The following is a 21,156-nucleotide window of genomic DNA, read 5'->3' as shown; positions in this document are numbered from 1 at the left end:
AATGCACACCATTTACCAAGCACAGTGTAAAAAAAATGAAATGTTAACACACACGTTTTAGGAGAATGCTTCCCTTAGGACAGCTTTCCATTTCATATGTATTTGGCTTATAAAAGTGACTTGCTCTGTACTCAAAAGAGACCCAAGTTCAAGAGAAAGACAGCTCCAAATGTCCAAAGCAAATAACTACTCATCTTATGCTTCTGGTGGGACCGTGGAAAGATAGTAAGATAGAAGCAAACACTGTTTTGAAGGAAAGAAAGGAACAAACAAAAAAAACCAAACCAAAAACCAACCTCTTTTTAAAGCTAGAACTTAGGCATCATCTAGCTCAAAACTGTCATTTTGCAAGGGACAGACACTGAGATGGCAGATTTTAAATGACGCGGTTCAGGCCACATAGCCAGTCAGTACAGAACAGGGTTTTAGAGGCAGGAGTTCTACCTCTAGGTTTGCTGCTTTTTCTACTTGAGAAGCCGCAAAAAGAAATACAAGGACAATTACCCTGCACAAGTCATTGTTGTTTTAAAATGTCTGTGATTTTTAACTTGAGTTACGTTTTGCCGTAAAACGTGTCACGGCTTTGTTTATAATAGCAAGGGGTACGGATGGAAGGAAAGAAAATATGTTTCAGGAGCTCTGTTAGAGACCAGGGAATAAATCCACTTCATCACCTGAATTTTATAAACTTCCCCGGTCCTCCAATCATCCTCCCCAGATAAATGCCGCACGGCTGCCGATAAGAGCGAGCGATAAAGAACACTGTGCATTTTAAACGTCATGTACTTCGAATTTTACACTGTGCTCTTACAAACGAACACAGACGAGAAAAGGGAAATGCTAACTAAAGGCGGCGGAGGGGCTTACATTCGCGTGCTGCTGGTCTTATTGATGATGACAGACTTCCCTGTCTGGTCCACATTGTGGTCCAACCCGAAGTAAGCGGCCACACGATGGACGAGCATCCTCTGATAGGAGGACATCTGAGGGAACTTTTTGTAATGGTTACTGAAAGAGAGGACCGAGACACAGTGGGATCAGCGTTTTTGTTTCTGGCCCGAAGTACATTTCACAGGTACACACACAAAACCATTGCTCTCTCATCCAAACCGCTTCATCTCTGGCATCACTTCCTGCTCCCATTTTGAGATAAATTGTCCACTTATTACAGATGCATCGATTAGGCGACAATAAATACCTTTGTTTCCTAGTTGCACATTTCTCTCACCAAGGGGAACGCAGTGTCTGTTTGGAAAGTGCTCTGTTTTAGTCCAGGATACCTTATCGCCGGAGCCAGGCACAGGACAAACGATACGACATACTATGGGAGTGCAGACGCCTCGCTGGAGAGGTGTCATTACATGGTTTACAGTGACAGCGGCACAATTATTTCCAGGCATAACTGACTGCAGCCAGCTGGAGCCCATTAAAAAACTATCATAAAAATGAAAAGGGTCGCTTCTTGTTACAGCTACTCTATGCTAATCAGTGGGCCCCGGTTTATAGTCATTTTGTCAGGAATTTAACAAGCAGGAGCACACATGGTCCAAGCAACAATTCCCATTAGCATAGAGCTCCAATCGCATCTCCACTTAACACATCAGCAAACATATTACATGCTTTATCCATCCCTAAACCTTTCCAGAGTGTATAATTCAACCCAAAGACCAAATTAAGATACATTTTTATAAATTAGCCAGAACTGCCATTTAACATACTTGTTGTCACTGATGAAATCAATAATCTCCTGCTCCATTTTCAAGAGTATCATCCTATCCCTGCAAAATAAATGTGAAATGTAGTTTTTAATGTGCTTTCCATTGCCAAAGAAAGACTCAAAAAGTTCATTTGGATGCATAAAATAGATTGTGGCTCCAAAAGCTTATCTAACTCTTCTTTGGAATATGCTATCTAATACATATGGTTTCATTCCTCTTAAGATTATTTCTAAACTCGCTGGTGAAATATTTTGTAATAATCGACACATTTGCAGTTCTCATGTTAATTAGAATATGCAAGGTATTAGGCCCATAAGGCACATCAAATAAACTGTATATTTTAAAATAATTGGCAACTAGAACAAAGCAACGCCCAAGCAGGTGGTTATATAACTGCATTGAAGCATAATTGGTTTATTTGATATTGATTTTTCCCCTTTATTTTTCCCCTTAACCCATATCTCTTTGTGACCAGGAAAGCAGAATTTTAAACTATAACCTATTCACCCAGGAATTAAGACTCTCTATCAATAGTAAGCATACAAATCCAGGAGCGGGTTTAAGACATCAGAGAAGGTGTCTATACTTTACAACTCCCCTCTTAGAAGTACTTGGATCAATGAGTTCAACTATAATATTCCACTTGAGTCTTCTAAAAATAAGAGGTTTTTTTAAGAATTTACCTGGAATTATTCTTTAGCGTGTTAATCAGAAACTCATGTAAGTCTATGCCTGTAGAATCCGTGTATTCTTGGCTGCAATCTGAAACAAACAGCATGATGGAGTTGTCAGGAATGAGGGTGGAGGTTGTTGGAATGAGGGACGGGGGTGGGGGAGTCAAAAGGTTTTCCCAACCTTTCACGTTTCCCTCCTGCTCAGGTAAACTTTAGGTGAAGCTATTGATATGAAAGATACATCTTTCAAAATGAGCAGTCTGACAGTCTACCAGTAACATCAGGATAAAAATTAGACTCAGGGATTGAGAACACCCGATAGATCCTGAGTGTGGCAGACTCAACCATCATGGAGGCACAGTCTGGGTGGGTGGTGGGCGGAGTCAATTATCATGGGTTCCTTTTGAGCTTAAAATCCGCAAGGGCATGACCTCCACGTGACCGGTACCCTCAACCCACAGAGAGAGCTCTGGAGTTGGAGACCTCAAGGAACCCTCTTACTCTTAAAACAGAGAAGGCAAAAACAAAAAAAAATAAAAGAAAACGAAAACCCTAAGACTATCTAAATATTAATCAATACAAAATGCAGCAGGATAGTAAATATTTCTAAGTCTTCCAAATCTTCTGATTCTAGCTAAAGCTTAATTTCTAAAACCATTTTAGGATGCTGTATTTCTTTACTCTTGTATACACCTTGAATTTTAGATATTCAGCAGCGAATATAAGCAGATAATGGTTATAGAGCATAATGTTAGAAGTAGTTGCTGTTCCTCAGCTGATCGAATACCCTATACCTTCTCAGTTACTGACAAAAGTCTGCTGCGAAGCTATTTGTTTGTGGCATTGTTCAAATTAATTTAAATTTGTTTTTACTTTTGTTTTCTTTTAGTTTTGTACAATTCTATGTATGGCAACAATTTGAAAAGTCTGGATTGTAGGATTGCAGATTTAGAAGGAATGACTTTTTTGGGGAAAAACTTTATTGAAGTAGAAGTGTGTGTATTTTAAGTGAGATACTATGTAGCAGTATATGGGTTGCTCAAACCAGGTTCATCTGTGGCAGGTAAAATGTTAAGTGTGTATTTCATTGACATGGATACATACATCTGTGCTTTGGAAAGGATATCACTTGTGGACTGAGAATTGCTAATCCACTATCTGTCCTTAAAGATAAACATGAAAGTTAAGATATAAAACTGAGTATCATTGCTGTTCATCTATCTAAATTAATGGGACTAATAAACCTGAAACAAGAGCAAATTTATATTCATTGTTCCTACAAACTTATCTTTGAAAATAGGAGGTCCCAATGAAAATCCAAAAAAAATGTGATCCTAAAAATAACCTTTTAGGCTACACAAATAATGACACCATGAACAGGGTAAAAAAATCAAGTTCACGTCTTTTACACACACACACACAATTAAATACGGAGTTTGGTGGGAGGTGAATATGCATGTAAAATCTAGAATTATTCTGTGATTCTTCATTTTTCTAAATTGAGTAAGTTAAGAAAACTTTCACATTCACCTTTTGATAACATTCTGATCTTGGGTTTTTCAGAGGATTTATCTTTGTTTTTATCCTTTTCTTTTTCTCTTTCAGGGTCATCTTTCCTAGATTTATCCTCCTCTTGCAGGCTGGGGAAACTGGAAAGCTGTAAATGAATTGATTCCTGTTGGGGGAAAAAATATAATAATTTAGGGCCAGATTTAATCATTTCTGTCTGGCTTCCATTTTGCATAGAGCTGATCACGTACAGGCAAATGAAAGCCAGGAGCAGTGTTGTTTTTTTTTTTTTTCTCTCTCTTAAATGGTAAAATATTCAACCTGTCAGAAAAATAATTGCCCTTGCAGGTGAATTAAAGTTCAGGAGTCAGTGGCAGGTCAGGAGAAACATCTAGCACTAAAACTTTGGCGCCCGATGGTTAACCTTAAGCAAGTTATGTTCCTGTAGATCACAGCTCTTGTTTCCTCTACACGTTTACTGGTAAGCACCTAGGAAACAGTTCTTTATCAGTCAGCTTGCATCTCAGCCACAGCCATGTCTCAAACATGGAGTGGCTTCCATAGTTCTTTCCTATGAGCTCTTGTAAGGAGAAACTGGCACAAATACAAACAGACGGATGTTACGAATCATCATTACACATAGAACAGACATAAATAAAGGCCCTACCAGCCAATTTACAAGAAAAAGTCTACTTTACCACTGTATCAACAATGATTTTTTTACTATTCAGAAAAACCAAGCTATATAATTGCAGGAATATTAGGTATGCATTATTGTCATACATGCATGGTTTACAAATGCCCCTAATAAGTCATTATAATATATTGTTACAATAAGCATCGCCTTTTAGAAAGGGTAGAAACTAGAATTATATTTTCGTTCAATTATATATAAATATTTAATACGAATTTAGTTTTAGCATCGGTTAATCCTTTCCAAAATGTAAGATTCTCTTGGACTATTGCTTGGTATAAGATTGACCATGTATAGTATTTGCGCTGAATCCACTTTTGTATGTATTGATTTTGCACTGAAAATGAAGAATTTTGTATTGACTTGTATATCAGCCATTTGGTTGATGGTATGTTCACTGTTTTGAAGAAGAATGAGCCAAATTAGGTTTTTTAGTTTTATGACAATCCTATGCTATGATTGAAACGATGACAAATTAGTCAACATTAAGCCCACATGTTCTTATGTAAGAGATCATTTGCTGGGAAAGCTTTCTTTCACTAGTGACATTAAAATTTATGATGTAGGGGGAAAAATATTCCCAGTGACTAATAGTGTTTTTCACGGAAAACTAAACTAGTGCTCATCGACATGTGACTAAATGGATGCTGTACATCCTCAAATTATGGCCAATCTGGGATTCTTACTGGTTCTTGGTTCACTTGTCTGATCGAACAAGCATAAAACCAAAGCCCTCCAAAGCCAACTTTCTTTTGGGGGAGGGGCTCCATTGTGAATTCATAGCTGGAATAAGAAGTCACCAAGACTGGAAAGACATGTGATACAGAAGATGAAACAGAATACAGTCTCATGAGACATAGTTATCTGAGCTGATGTCCTGACATTCACATATTTATTCTGGAGATGAACAAGTAAGAAATATGTAAAACTGAGTGTTTTTATCACTTGATTTGGGACCGAAATGTCTTAGTCCACAACGCTTCAGGCAGATTTTAGGGTTATGTTTTGTTTCTACTTGCTAAGACAGCAGCTGGAACATGCCTGGTTTCGAAGACAGAAAGGGGTGGGGAACGTGACAGCTGATTGGGTGGGAAACTGAGGGTACCAGGCCATGAAAGTGGTCTCATTGCTTCTTCAAAACCAACTGAACCTTCCAGCCTCCAGACGTTTAAGTCTTAAATCAAAGAGGCTTAGAAATACTCATGTCAGAGCAGAGGCTAACAGACATTACTTACCAAAAAATGGACAAACTCATGCCATGTATGGACTAATACTTTACTCAGAAAAACACCTATCTGTTCTACACAAACATACACATTATGGTGTTGAAAGAACACACAAAAGTGCTGTAGAGTTGGTAAAAAACAATCTGTTATTTTTTAATATTTTTATTGATATGCTCAATAATAAAATACAGGTGTTAATAAATACATCAGTACAGGATAAGTTTATGTCCAACAACAGGAGAAGAATGATTCAAGTTGCAGTAATACACCGATAAAGAGGATAACATTAGAAAAGCAGAACTCCTTTAACTGAAGGACAGACTGAACCATCAACTATGGGTCTGAGATCAAGTAGTACAGGTAGCAAGATTTTTTTCCCACGCAGGAAAATGAAGGCAGTTTTCCAAATACTGTGAAATATACAAACAGGGGAAGCAATACAATGCATACGCTGTATACGTCTGCCAGTGTCCTCTGGGATTCAGATCCCATACTTTATAAGTGCCGGTGGTAGCTAATGAAGGCATTGCATATAAAGCTCAAAGGTCTGCTTCTTTATTCTCTAGAAGTCTAGCACGGCCACTTGCTTACATGTGTGTCTGGGTACTGTCTGGCATCTCCCTGCTCCCACCACCCCTCAGTCAGTCCAAAGAGAAGCTTGCAAGCTCTACTTCCCACCTAATCTTGGTTACTGAGCTTGGAACCAGTGGGAACAAAGCACCATTTGCATCTTATTTCTCTGCACCAATTGTATGGAGAAACTAGACTTAGGTCTAGGACGGGCACTAGGATACAGATGCTCTCTTAAAAAATCTCCTCCTGCCTGGCCAGTGTAGCTCAGTGGTTGAGCACTGACCTATGAACCAGGAGGTCACGGTTCAATTCCTGGTCAGGGCACATGCCCGGGTTGTGGGCTCGATCCCCAGTGTGGGGTGTGCAAGAGGCAGCTGATCAATGATTCTCTCTCATCATTGATGTTTCTATTTCTGTCCCCCTCTCCCTTCCTCTGTGAAACCAATAAAAATATATTTAAAAAAATTTTTCCTCCTGGTACCTTGCCAAATGGGATAAAAATCAGATTACATCTCTAAAGGCTGTCCTCCTCTGCCCTGCACTGGAGTAGGGGGACAACGGGGACAGCCCTTCTCCCAGAGTCTGTCTTTCTGCAGAGTTAACACGTGGCGTGTGCAGTACATTACAAGCCGTCAATCAACATTGAATAATACAAGCCGGGATAGTCACATGATTCCCCCTTTTCAATCTCCAGTAAAAATAGAAGCACAAATAAAATGCTGAAGGAAAGCCACACACTTCTCAGAACCCAAGGGAAAGAAAGCTTGTGGACGAAACATCGTGATGGCCACTGAAAGGCAGCCTGCTCATGCCCACGACAGGAGTGGCATGTTGAGAAAATGCGGCTGGGGGGAAAAAGGACTCTCAGGACAAAATCTAGAAGGGTTTTATTTTTGGTCCTTTTAAAGAAAGTGCTCTCAATGCTCTCTGTGACCATGAGGAGAATGTAGAGTATTTCAATTAAAGTACAAAGAGAAAAGCAAAACAAGACCAAACAAAAATAATGATATCTTAAATCAATTGTCCCTCCCCTGGGCTCAGATAAATCATTTCACTTTCGTCTTGACTGCTCTCAGCCTCTGATAAAATAAGGAAAATATCAGCAGCAAGACTATTTTAATAAAAGCTAATATGATGCCTGCAAGGCAAACCAAAATCAAGGTGATGTGAAGTTTCCCGTTTTTGTCACGAGAGGGTTTTGCTGGAAGTTGAGTTTTTAGAGCCTAGTAGCCTTGCTGTAAGTTAGCAACGCTCACCGTGAGGATATGCAGCAATACATGTCTAACATTAACTTAAATTCACCATCGGCTCAGAATCCTTTCTGAATCGTTTTTCCAGTATGGAGACATCTCCACTAATAGCCATAAAAGTACTTCTCCCAAGTCCAGTGCACCTTTTTCCTCTATTTCTAACGTTTGATTATAGGTTGTGTTTCTTATAGGCAAATGCATTGGGGGGAGGTGAGAGGTAAGACTATCCCGTAGGGAAGGAGATGGGACACTTAGGTCTGCATTTGGTTCAGTCTTATCAAGAGAGAGCCTTTGAGGAAACCCAGCCCTACCGGGCTTACTTTTTAAGTTTTAATCTAAATTCTTTTGCATTCCTTTCCATTTGCAGTTTTCAGAGGGTCTGGAAAACAAACAAACGTAATAATACTCTGTGACAAACCTTGACACTAGTTTACAACGTCTCATACACAGGGGATGAAGCCAGAGAAACACTTTTGTTCTTCAAATGCTGCTCCTTCGCCCCCAAAACACTGTCTAATGCCAAATTCATACCCATGCACACAGAGGTGGGTCCCGTTCGTGCAAGTAACCATAGTAACGGGGGGTATACCTGATCTTGGAGACTTTCCCCTGCGGGTCTGGCTGAAGATTCTTCACAGACAGCAAGACTGCGGGTCAGTTTTCCTTTCCCGGCTCCTGACTGGGAAGGGGAGAGAAAGAGGGGTGGAGGAGAAAATAAAGAAAACACACACAGAACATTCTCAGGCCACCAAACCATCTCCACCTTCACATGACCATCGCGAACCAGATCTTGGTTCTTAACAGACTGCTCAGCGCAGTCTATGTTGGCTCAAAGCATCAGACCCCGGTGGTGATGGGCACAGAGGTGAGTGAAGACGTGAATGGATGGATTTAAGGAATTCTTCCAGCCAACTGTGCCCACCACATTGGAAACACAGGAGGGATGAATCGCTGCCATTTCACGGAAATGCCAGAAGAAAAAGGTGACAGAAAATAGTCTACTGAAACGAAGCTGGGAAGCGACTTCACTGAGATGCTTACCAAAGATGACAAACGTGTCCTAGACACCAGCCCCTGTCTACTTCCAGAAGGAAAGCAGTGGGAGGCTGAAACATTCACCCCGAATTTTACTTCCACTGAAAACAAAACAAGCAGCTGTTTGCTTTGCAAAGCATGTCAAACCTGCAGGTGTGAACTGGGGATCAAATGGGTACATTGCAGCTTTGGGAACCCTAAATGCTCTCATGGAAAAGCACCCAGGGCAAGAAAGGAAGGGAGACGTGAACATGACCCCGCTGAAAGCAGACAGCACCAGCACAGCCCAAATCTACCACAATCTCTCCACACAGCCCTCTGAATTGTTGGCAAACCCGTTAATTCAGGTGTCAAATATGCAACTGATATGCCACCAGGTCTATGTAGAATCCCCAGGACCCTACCTTGGACTTTCTTCTTTCTTGGTTCTGAGCTGCCAGCCGCCTCTGTGTGTTAGAAATAAAGCAAAATAAAAACAAACAAATCGTAAATGAACAATGAGAGAGAGAGATGGGGGGGGGGGAGAGAGAGAGAGAGAGAGAGAGAGAGAGAGAGAGAGAGAGAGAAGCAAAAACAGGTGTCACTACAGTGGAGAAATCAACAGTGAGAGCCACAACAGCACTGTAGGCACTGAGAGGACTCCTTTTCTAGCTCCCCAAACTTCTGACCACTGAACTTTCTGCTCTCTGGTTTAGCAGTTATTAGAAGAAAAGCTGACCTTGAAGCTTTGGGCCATTATGTGGTTATCTGCCTTTGCTTGCTGGTAAATAAAAAGAGTTAACACGTTTGTAGGTTCATTCAAAGAAAATCTATACAAGCTGTTTGCGAGTACAGTTTGTTTTTTCTCTACGGAACCTTTTCCCTCCTCATAACTCAGGATGTATTTAATCATGTCACCTTTTCAGGATTTCAATCACCCTCATTTCCATTTCTACCCCTCTTATAGTTCTCTATCTGTCCATCCATCTCTCTATCTCTCCACTTCTGGCTGGGAATTCTAGGACTTGGGTTTGCTTGTTAATAAGAATCTAACCTGAGCCTGCCTGTGACAGTCAGCAGAGCTCACGTCTTTGATTTTTCCTAGTCTATCGTGAGCCGAGTCTTCATCTTTCCACAGAGTAGCAAATCCATTTTTAAAAACTCAGCTCGCCTAAAGCTGCCTGGGGAGAAGCCTCCCCCAAACGCCTTGAGGTGGTCTGGACATTAGGATGGTGATGCTGTATGCAAATTCAGTCGCTGGGCCATTCTGAGCACCATTTAGTCAGGGGCAAAAATGAATGACCAATAATTGGGAAGGGAGAGGATAGCTTGATGGATTTCCTAGTTATTCTCCTAGTCAAGCTCTTTTGTAGAAAAGAAGAAAGCAAACCTTCACAGCAGTCTAACAAGGAAAAGCAGGGACTGTACACAATGGTCTGGGAAACGGTTTCCCCCCTTACCTGCAGTTCCAGCTTCTCCTCCTCATCCAGGCTCTCCGACTTGACGATGCCATTCTCCGGAGTGGTCCTTTCCTGCTCCGGCCCGCCTTCCTCCGTGATGGCCTGACTCAGGTCCCCTGGCTCAGACATCCTCTCAGACGCAAATTCAAATAGCAAGCTTTGATGCCCTGCAAGGTGAGGGTGTCAGAAAATCAGGTTAGAGCCGGGTGCAGTATTCCCCGATAGTTTTGAGATATTTCATTCCTCCCTTCACATCCTCATTCAAATGCGCAGCTCGGGCATCCCTGCCACTTTTATACAAAAAGGAGACTGAAGCAAGATGCCACCAGGCACCCAAGGCAAACACAGGAGGCAGAATTGGTTGCCCTCTCCACATCCTGCCCTGGTGGATGCCCCTTGCCATCAAAACGGGTAAGCAAACAAACGGAGACACATACTTGCACGCAACTCACAGTCCCCAGGACCCACTACAAAGCAGAAGGAAAAGAGAAAGAGTATTTCTCCAACTGTTGCACAGATACCGCCCTGCGCTTCTGAGTCAAGAGGTGGTACTGGTGTTTGGCGGCGCCTTCAGGATGACTCAAAAATGATTTGCAAGTTTTCACCCTAGACATACTTTTTTAGGGATAAGGAACCCGGTGCACTCGAGGGGCAAACATCAATTTAAGAGGCAACCATTCAGTATAAACATAGGACCTAGGCTGGACAATAGACCTTTCAGGGCCAGAAAAAAAACTGGCTACAAATTGACAGCGACTTGATTCAAAGCGTGAGCCCTCTGCCCAGCTGGTGCATGAGCCCTCTGCACAGAGCCCGGGGAAAGAAGCCTCTGGCAGCAGCTCTGGCCCTGCACGCTGCTGCTCCAGGCTCACAATGGACCATGGCGCTGGACCAGGCTCCGGAGATGGCTTGTCCAAGTTCACGCCTGCTTGTGATTTATTTCTTTTTCTCCGACCCCTGACTGACACTTCCCTTTCTGATGGGCTGCGGTCAGAGGAGGCTCATGAATAATTTAGCACTGACTTTCTCCTTGGTTTCTTTTCTTTAAGATGTGAGCAAAATAAAGGAGGAAAGAGAGAGGGAGAGAGGGAGAGAGGAAGAGGGAGAGAGAGGGAGAGAGGAAGAGGGAGAAAGAGAGAGACAGAACGGGAAGGAGAAAGGAAAAAGGAGAGAAAAAGACATTGTAGCCTAGAAAGTCAGCTTTTTTTCACAAACATTTCACAGCAATGCCGGTTCTGTTCCCAGTGGGGACAATGGTAATTAGTATTGGACAAATCCGTGTTTTGATACGTTTCCTGGGGAGTGTTTAATTACCATTTGCTAATTCAGTATCTTGATTTCCGGCAGGCTATAGGAAATATGAGAAACAGCGAAACCACGGCAATTTCTGTTGCAAATTTGCTAAGAGCCACCATGACTGGACAGATGGTAGCTAATGATATCCTTAAAAAACACTGGCTCCTTTGGCAAAGGATTGTGGGAATGAATAGGGGACTGATCTCCTAAAGGCAGGTGGTTTGGGTCTGTGAGTGACTCGTGAGCCATGCTTTTGGGTCCGGGGAGGTTGTGGGCTGTCCCCTCCAGTGCCCTGTGACTGACTTCTCTTCTTCCCGTGAAACTGGGCATGCATGTAGTTGACAAAAGAAAAAGTTCTGTTTCCCGACGGCAAACAGCTTGTTTCTCAGTGTACGGGGGAGGGGGAGGAGATGGGACTTCTGTTGCCCTAACTTTCTTTCAGAGCTTTTCAATAAAAATCAGAGCGCGATCAGATTTCACATGGAAAATGGAATGAACACGTTGGGTTCAATTTCACAAACGAGAAGCCAGCTGAGTCCCTAATACAGATCCCTGTCAGTTCTGTTTACATTGTGTGAACTGTTCAATGCAAACAGGTGCATTTATGTAACAATAATAAAACACACACACACACACACACACACACACAAAACCCACAGATGAGATGACAGCCAAACGACAAGACTTCTTACCTTTGGTGCAGAATTCCTGCTGTAGGTCTCGGCGACTTCACTGGTGGCTTCTGTCTTTCTGCCCCGGGAAAATCCACGCAGATCAGAGGCAAGCGGAGTCCCATGTCCCCATTAACAGTGCGGGAGGCCCATGGCCATGCGACTCCCTCATACAGAGTGACACATCGTCAACCTGAAAAGAGATGGAAAGTCAGTGCCGAGAATGGCAGTGGGCATGGCAGGGTGAAGGGCGAGAGGGACAGGACCCGGGTCCTAACACTAGTGACCGGCTCCCGGCGCAATCCCGTTCACAGCTTGCTGCAGCTCCACCTGTCTCAAGCTGCCTGCTTCTCCTCTAATGAAGGCTCCAGCCGGCTGTTCAAGTCAGCGCGGCACCCACGCAAGGAGCTAAAATTAACAATTGCATTATGCACTGAAGATTACTCACTTCAATTTTAACCTTTTTTAGTGAAATCTCTCACTTTATATTAAAACAACAACAACAAAAAAAGGCCACACAAGCGCGTGCGTTCGCCTCAATGAGAACCCGGATCACCTGTGAGCAAAAGTCCTGCCTCCTCTTTGAAAGCCAAGCCTTGGTCTTCATTACAGATCTCGATCCTTTCCCTCACTGTTGGGTCTGGGACTCCTTCCTTTATGAAAGTTTCCCCATGGAGCGCAGGCCAAGATTTCGGTTCTGCGGAGGCATTCTCTACCCGTGAAGGACCCAGAGCACCCTCCCCAGGGCACGGCAGAGAGAGCTCTCTCTGCTTGGCATCCCTGAAATGCCTGTTGCAGGGCGAAGGCAGCCTCTGCGGACCCCTCCCTCCCCAGCAGGACTGCCAGCTGGGCATTCTGTTTGACAGCAAAGACACGCTGTCAGAGGGAGTCCACAGATTTGCAGACTCGGAGCCTGTTGAACACTACCCATGCTCGAACCCACGTGCGCTTTCTTTTTCTCATCACTCCTACAGGAGCCCAGGCAAAGACGGCGTGAATGCAAACAGAGAGACGGAGCCCTCGTAACACGTGCCAAAACCAGGCTGTCTCTGCCGCCTTTCGCTGCAATTCCTCTCTGCTGCGTACCTGCTAATTCCAACAGCATGCACGCCTCTCCCATCGTATATGCATCTCCGAGAACAATAACTGCATCTCTATTAGTTAATCTGAAGTCCAGAAACCCTCTTGCCTCCCTCCCTGGTGCCCCCCCCCCCCAAGTTCAGATGAGCACAGGTGGTTCCTCACTGGATTTCACTGCGGCTATGTTAACAACATATTGGGTTACAACGCCATTTGTTGTGCAAGAGAAAAACAACTTTCGAAAATGCAATCGCTTCTACAGACAATCATTTCTAGCTTTATGCGTGTTTCATTAAAACGGATAATTTGGCTTTGAAATATGTTTCTTTTTTTGTTAGAAATTATACAGCTTCTTGAGAGAGAAGCGAACATTTATTTAGGACAAAAAGTGATTCGTTCATCAACAGTAATTTTAATTTGTCAATTTGATCAGCTTCACCATGGCTACTTTGATTAACACTCAAATTAAATAGTAGTCAACATGGCTCAAAATCAGAATCTATTTAAGTAACCAGCCATTATCGATTGCCTTGGAATAGACACCACATGTTTTTTGAATTCTGTTTCCATTTCCCCCAAAAAATGAAGTGATTCACAATCATCATCACCTTTTGCCTTCTTTCTCTGATGCTCATATTTGAACAGTGGCCTTTAATCCAACAGGTGAACGGCAGTGCGTTTTTCAAATCTAAACCTAGTCGCATGATTTCAGGCCCAGTAGGTGGATGCAAGATATACTTCTTCCCATGAGGAAGCAGAACAAACTGATATCCACTGAAACCAACTCAAGGCGCGAACAGCCTGGATATACTGGTATGTGTGTGCGTAATTACCAGGACACGTTTTGAAATAGCACTGAGCTCTGAAGCCAGCGAGGTATTATTCTTGCATGCCTGAATCATAAAGTCATCATCTACCAGGATAAAAGTGAATATGGGCATATGGGAATGAGCAGAGAGTAACATATGGATCACAAATATTTTTGTAACTGATTAAAATTGTTCTCTTTGCTAAGAAAGCGGTGCCAGGAATTCAACTCTACTCCCAGCTTTCTGTTCACCAAACTAACCCAACTCTTCCAATGCCATTTCATCTTAAACTGTTCCCATTTCTCCCATTTTCACAAAGAAGCAAAACTATCTTTAACAAATACCTTTAATCCAACATTTAGTTCATAGATACCCTGGCCAAATTTCAATTGTTATAGTTAGAGGGGTGGAGGAAGAAAAAGAAGACACTATACATAAAATAAAAGGTACTGCAGTTCTTTCAATGAAAGTAATATTTTAACCATAATTTAAAGCAGTGATTTCTCAACCTTTTTCATTTCATTGCATACATAAACTGATTACTAAAATTCTGCGACACACCAAAAAATATATTTTTTGCTGATCTGACAAAAAACAAACAAAACAATGCCCCTAACGAAATAGTCAGGTATTGCATGTTTAAAAAATTCTTGTGACGCACCCATTGAAAGTCTCTGATTTAGCGGATGGTATTTAGTCAAGGTAGTTAATCACTTGCAAAACAATTGTTCAAAGGTGCTTGCAGCTATTTAAATGAGGAAACGAAGTAAAATCATTACCATTTCACCTTATATTTTTGCTGTTTCTTATTTCCTCATCTTAGTTTAGAGTTGAAAATAGTAGCATTTATGGGGTTGTGGGGATGAGAAAAAGAGGGAGAGAGGAGAAAAGTACAATGCAAAATATCAAATATTCTGTCTTTCATCACCACCAACAAAATAGATGTGTTCTTTCCCTTCCCACCCCCCCCCCTCTCTCCCCCTCTCCCTCGCCCTCTCCCTCTCTCTACGTGTGTGGCATATATTAATCTCTGGTCTGTCATGTGGAGAAAGAAAGATCAAACTTGATTCAGATTCCAACAGTAATTTAGTTCTCAGGGGATAGCTGAAATGGGAAATTAAAGTTGAATTCTATTAGCATGTTGGAAGGGTCACTTTCTTAGTCACTTTTCTCATTTTTTTTTTTAACTAAAAGCTAACACAGGATGACTAATCTTATCCCAAGGCAGTATTGGTACTTTGTGATGAAACAGCATAACCAAGACTTAATTTGAATGACTGAAAGGTTTCCCTGCTATGCACTGCTCATTCGTGTTCTAGCTGGTCACAGTTCTTCAAATGTAAACCACTTGCAAATTGTGGTGATATTAGTGATTTGTCAATTTGCCACATGTGATGATATTTAAGAGCTGCACCACTTTATAAACCTAAAGACATCCTATTCTCCAAACAGTATTCTGCTAAAGCTTTTAAAAAGATTAGAGATGTGTAAGGTAAAAAGCAAAAGAACCAAAGTAATTGGAAATGCAATTCTTTCAGAAATAAGAGCAACCATACTATGAACAATGTACAAACTAATCTCTTTAGCAAGTTTGAGAAAATTTCCCCAGGTGACAAAAAAAATCAATAAGAAATTTTCAGATAGATTTATTTTCCCAAAGAAACTGTTCTTCAATACAGGTACAAGTAACACTCAAAGAGGAGCTCTACCCTTTAGTTAAACTCATTTTGGTCAACCCAATGCATAGGCATTCTATTACATTATTAAGCCTTGGTGTTGCTACAAAAGTTAGAACTAAGGGGGAAAAGCCTACTTTTAAAAACACAGAACCCAGTAATTCCACTTCTAAATATTTACCCAAAATAATTAAAACACTTGAACAGATGTATGCATACTAATGTTTATAGCAGCATTATTCATAATGACCAAAAAATGAAAACAACCCAAGTGTCCATCAACAGATGAATGGATAAACAAAATATGGTATATGCATACAATGAAATATTACTAAACCATAAAAAAGGAATGAAATTCTGATACATGCTTCAATATGGATGGACTTTAAAAACATTATGCTTAGTGAAATATTCCAGAAACAGAAGAACAAATATTATGTAAGTCCACTTATATGAGGAACCTAGAATAGGCAAATTCATAAAGACAAAGTAAAATAGAGATTACTAGGGGCCGGAGGTAGGGAAGAAAAGAGTTATTGTTTAATTGGTATGGAGTTTTTGTTGGGGATGATAAAAAAGTTGGGGTGTAGATGTGGTGATAGTTATACAACATTATGAAAATATTTAACGCCACTGAATTGTACATTTCTGAATGCTAAGGTGGTAAATATCATATTATGTATATTTGATCACAATAAAAAAACTAGAAAACAACACTTTTATCTTCCTGAATACGATATAAATTAGGGATAAGAAAATCAGTATACCTACAAACAGATCAAAGACAGAAATCATAGGGCCACTTTACAAAATTTCCCCTGCTATATTGAGAACATATACTTGTAAAGACAAGTTTTATGCATGTAACCTGCCCAGGTTTGTCTCTGGCTCTAACAGATACACAATACATGGGACCCTCAGTTATCTCATCCTCATTTTATCCATCTCTCATCTTTTATGCTTCAATAAGCTTTGCCGTTTAATCATCCAATGTGGACATTGCAAGAATAAAAAGGTGATGTTCAGAAAGCCTTCCCCTGCATCTCTCCCAGAGTCATCAATGTGTGTATGCTAACGTGTTCTCATCCACAAAAGATAACAGACACCATTTCTAACTAAAAAATACAACATGATCAGTTTTGATGCCCGGAGCTTACTCTAGGCAGAGTGCAGCTGCCTACAAACCTCAGGATGCCAATAACCTGGGAGAGAGGACTGGATGTGACAGAGCAGCTGACCAGCAGCTTTGTCCCATCACTGCCTTCCCCCCTTTTTTTTGCAAAATTTTTTTTATTGCAGATGAGGAGTATCTGCAATAGAATCCATGCCAAGGGAACAGGGCCAATGGCCCTGCTGTCATGTTAGGATATAAATCAAATAATCTGAGAGAGCATTGAGGATTTTTAAAAAATATATTTTTATTAATTTCAGAGAGGAAGAGAGAAGGAGAAGAAGAGATAGATAGATCAATGATGAGAGAGAATCATTGATTAGCTGCCTCCTGCCTGCCCCCCACTGGGGATCAAGACAGCAACCCTGGCATGTGTCCATGATCACAATCGAACCCAGGACCCTTCAGTCCGCAGGCCGATGCTCTAGCCACTGAGCCAAACTGGCTAGGGCTGAGAATGGTTTTGGTTCAACTATGTGACCACTGGGACTAGCTCCAGGATTTTTAAATAGCCTCAACTTTCACAACCCCCGTAGGCTGATCACCACCTCATATTTCCTACCTCATTCTACTAAGAATCTAGGCATGACTTGTCCATACACAAGGTAGTCTCATTAGCCTCCAGATTGTTGCAAACTTAAAATAACAACAAAAAACACAGTGCAAGTACACACAGAACCGTAGCTTTACAGAGAACCTTGAAATCAGCTAGTGTAGCCAACATTAAATCCAGTGACTTGGACAAGATTTACAACCAGATAGTGACAAAGCTGCCCCAAATCTTTTCGTTTTAATTAGGGGCCAGAGCTCATTTTAATACACTGTAGCCCTCTACTGACGGCTCTATTAGAAATTGACCAGGCTCACCTAATCTATGTAATCAATTCCCAGGATATTGCAAGAGAGCCCCACACGTTGATTTTCACGGGACCGCTATCTTCCTTCCTCTCTCACGGCCAGCAAACACTGCACAGTGGCTGCACACACACACCTTCTGGTGAATGTTTCTTCTCTGATTTTATCCTTAAAATCATACGGACCCATCTGGGTTTCTAGACATTATGTTCTGTCTTTCTCTGTGAAAAATCCAGAAAGCCCATAAACCATAAATAGCTATCAGAATGTCCTAAAGTTACCTGCTGGCTACTACCCACGTTCCTTCCTCCAACTCCAGACCCCATGGTGCCCGTCTTCCCAGAGCCCACACAGGAATTCACAACCCTGCATGATTTCCAGGTAAAGTGTACCTGGGGTTGCAGAAAGGCATTTGGAACAATTAGACTCTCTCCTGGTGCCGTAATATATGTAGCATTTAGAAATGGCTGTCCCCTAATCCTCAAGCGAAATGCCAGGATTTCAGATTTGTGGAGTAACCTCCACATCCCAACTGTAGCCAAAAAGAAATTTTCCAGGAACGTAAATAACACTGCAGGCATCTTGTTGATAATAATTCCATATGACTTTGTTGAAACAAAAATGTTCTTAAAGAGTTAGCTCTTCCAGGCATCCCACCGAGTTATGTACTTATTGTAAATATCCCCTCAATATCCCTGTACTGTGACCTCCTGTGACCAGCAACACTATTTTAGGCATGGGAGGGACCAGCAACTGAAATGATACTTTTGCTCGAACCTTATTAATCTCACTGATTCATTCAGTTCATTCCTGTTCAAACAATATTTTAAAATCTCCTCTTGACCTGGACACCAAAAATACAATCCGCTATTTATTTTCAGTTACTTATATTGGCAACACCTTGTAATGGAACGAGGATTTATCACAAAACACAAAACGCATGTTTTCAACTCTGGCTTAAAGGATTAAAAATGATTTTTAAAAATCATCATGGAGAGAAAAGGCACTTCTAAAGGGGGGGGGGTATTAATTATATTCATCACATTTGACATGAACTCTTTCTTCCTTCCTTCCTACAAGACGTGAAAGAGGCATCTGTCATTTCAAAAACAATGAAACTTCACAAACGCGATGCTGTTATAGGTGCGAGAGTGGGGGCGAAATGTTTGAGTTATTCAAACCCTTTCTTGCAGAAAAGAGGAAAGGAAGAGACATCCAGATGAAATGAATAAAAGTGAAGAGGAATTGGAAAATTATTATTCTGTCAGATTTTTGAAATGTGATAAAATGTATGGCTCCCCCCACCCCCATATCTAAATTAGGGAAATAAAAGGTTCCCCTGCTATGATGTCTTTATTTTCTCTCCCGTCAGTGCTTGGTATTTGGTCCGACAGCATACAAATATTTCACGCCTTCCTACTGCCTTTGCAGAATTATCGTTAGAGATCATTACCGACCCTAATCAAAAGGAATCAATGCAGGAGATTAAATCACCCACCATGACCTCAGCTCTTCTTCCCACCCACCCCTGCAACGGCAGGCGAATGAAAGGTTTTCCAGAGAAGCAAAGAAATTGAAGGAAGCAAAGGCACTTCCCCAAAATGAAAAGCCAACATTTGGGTCTACAGGCTCTATGACCATAGGAGGTGTGTTCCCCAGAGGGAGAGAGAAATTTAGCAGACATGGAAGTATGCCGCCATCCCAAGTACAGCATGTGCAATGTCAAGAGCCACAGGAACAAAGGGGGTTTCTAGTTAAGCGGCGTAGCTCTGAGCTACCACTGGGTACTAACATACTGATACTGCTATTACTTCAAGATGCAACAACCACACTAATCCATGTTTTTACTGAGTATTTACTATGACGTGGGTAATTTTGGGCTGAGTCTCTTGCGTTGATTTTTACATTTTCTCCTTAATATCCACCACACCAGTCATTCCTAGCCTACAGGGGGGAAGATGACAAGCCAGCTGCCTGCTTGTCCTGCCTCTTTAGTGTTAAGTCAGCTGGCTGCTGGCTCCTTCAGTCCCTGGATCTCAGGTCTTAGTGATGCCTATGAATCATTCTTTCACAAGGCTTAATTAAAACTTGAACCAAGTGATAAAATTCGCTCTCCTCCCACTATTGTATACGCTACGCCATGACAGAGATTGTTGCCTGTATAGTATACCTGGGTGTTAGCCCCCGTGTTGAGAACAGTGTCTGGCACCTAGTAGGATCCGATGACTCAGTGAACAAAAGGATGCTCCAAACTCTAACTGGATACCAATCCGTGAGGGCTGGGTGACTTTCCTGCTTTTTGTCCACCCAAAACAGCAAGGCATCTAATGACTCAGAGACCTATATACCAAGGGCAAGGGTTAAGGGAAAACCCATGACATGCTTCTGGATGGACGGGTCTCAAGAAGGTTTTGGTCTGGCTGAGCTCTGTGAGAGGGGCCTCTCCACTGGGAGATAGAGAGCTGAAGCTTACTTATTGAGCACCTGCTGTGTGGCCTTCTGGGTAGAATATGATTGAAAGAGATGGTGCTGGCCCGGACGGAGCTGCCAATCTAACTAGAGAATTCAACAGACAAAGGGATTTGAGAACAAAGAGATCAGGGGACAAAGCATCTGTGCAAACAATACACACCACTGCTCCCCTTCCCCTTAGGTTTTCTTAAAGTTGTGTGCTCTCAGAGGCTAATTCTGAAAGTCATCTTAAGGGAACTAGTAGATATAATTAAGAGAAAATGAACAATGGGAAAGACATTTTCACTAAAGACAAAAGAAGGGTGCTGAACCCTTGAACTAAAGACACACACACACAGGTGAGTTTCTCCAGGCTGTTGGTAGTTTCTGAGTTTTTCTGAGTAGGTGATCACATGAATCAAATGCATGGTATGTGGTAATAAAACGATATGACCAGACATGTAGGCCTTGCTCACACTTCCAGGCGATATATATTGTGCCTCTCATTTGTCCCCCAACCCTGCTCCTTACAGGTACTGCATGAAGCTTCTTCCGAGTGCTCACTCCATCTGGGTTCTCACCCAAGTGTCCTCTTCCCTCTGGATGAAGTGCCACCCACTTCAGGTACCATGGTGCTCGCAGGTGCCCCCTCTGCCCCTCCTTTCATGCAGGAGCCTTCCCCCGTTCTGTATTTCCTCATTCTCTAGCCTAACGTAGTGCTACACAAACTTACAGATCGACACCCTGCAGATGCAGTCATGAACATGCAAAAGCCACTGAGCTGAGATCCCCACTTTTGCTGGAGAACAAAAGTGCTCAATAAATAAGCCCAGAAATCGGCCCGAACCAATATGCTCAATTAATATTTGACAAAGGAGGCAAGAACATACAATGGAGCCAAGACAGTCTCTTCAATAAATGGTGTTGGGAAAATTGGACAGATATATGCAAGAAAATGAAACTAGACCACCAACTTACACCATACACAAAAATAAACTCAAAATGGATAAAGGACTTAAATGTACGACA

At 41.8% G+C, this 21,156-nt stretch overlaps 1 protein-coding gene across 24 annotated transcripts in view; it reads right to left on the bottom strand.

Moving 5' to 3' along the window:
• The window catches only part of ARPP21 (cAMP regulated phosphoprotein 21), a 144,488-nt gene that overhangs the window by 89,229 nt on the left and 34,103 nt on the right, over positions 1-21,156 (bottom strand). For 16 of the 24 annotated variants that reach the window (XR_004971611.1, XR_004971613.1, XR_004971612.1 and 13 more), the window contains exons 1-9: positions 12,364-12,468; positions 12,107-12,278; positions 10,119-10,285; positions 9,084-9,125; positions 8,234-8,323; positions 3,923-4,067; positions 2,402-2,480; positions 1,719-1,778; positions 868-1,008 (exon numbers count right to left, since the gene is read on the bottom strand). Coding sequence is in view for 21 of the 24 variants with exons in the window: in XM_036332939.1 (XP_036188832.1) it covers positions 868-1,008; positions 1,719-1,778; positions 2,402-2,480; positions 3,923-4,067; positions 8,234-8,323; positions 9,084-9,125; positions 10,119-10,247 (686 nt within the window). In the remaining 3 variants the exon portion in view is untranslated. Of the gene's footprint in view, positions 1-867; positions 1,009-1,718; positions 1,779-2,401; positions 2,481-3,922; positions 4,068-6,769; positions 8,024-8,233; positions 8,324-9,083; positions 9,126-10,118; positions 10,286-12,106; positions 12,279-12,363; positions 12,469-21,156 lie in introns of those variants that run through there. The other 8 variants (XM_036332942.1, XM_036332943.1, XM_036332940.1 and 5 more) reach the window with 3 other exon arrangements.

This window comes from Myotis myotis, unplaced genomic scaffold, assembly GCF_014108235.1.
Source record: "Myotis myotis isolate mMyoMyo1 unplaced genomic scaffold, mMyoMyo1.p scaffold_m19_p_13, whole genome shotgun sequence".
NCBI classification, from domain to species: Eukaryota; Metazoa; Chordata; class Mammalia; order Chiroptera; family Vespertilionidae; genus Myotis; species Myotis myotis.
Note: the sequence above shows the minus strand (reverse complement) of the source record. Positions and strands in the feature narration are given on the sequence as shown.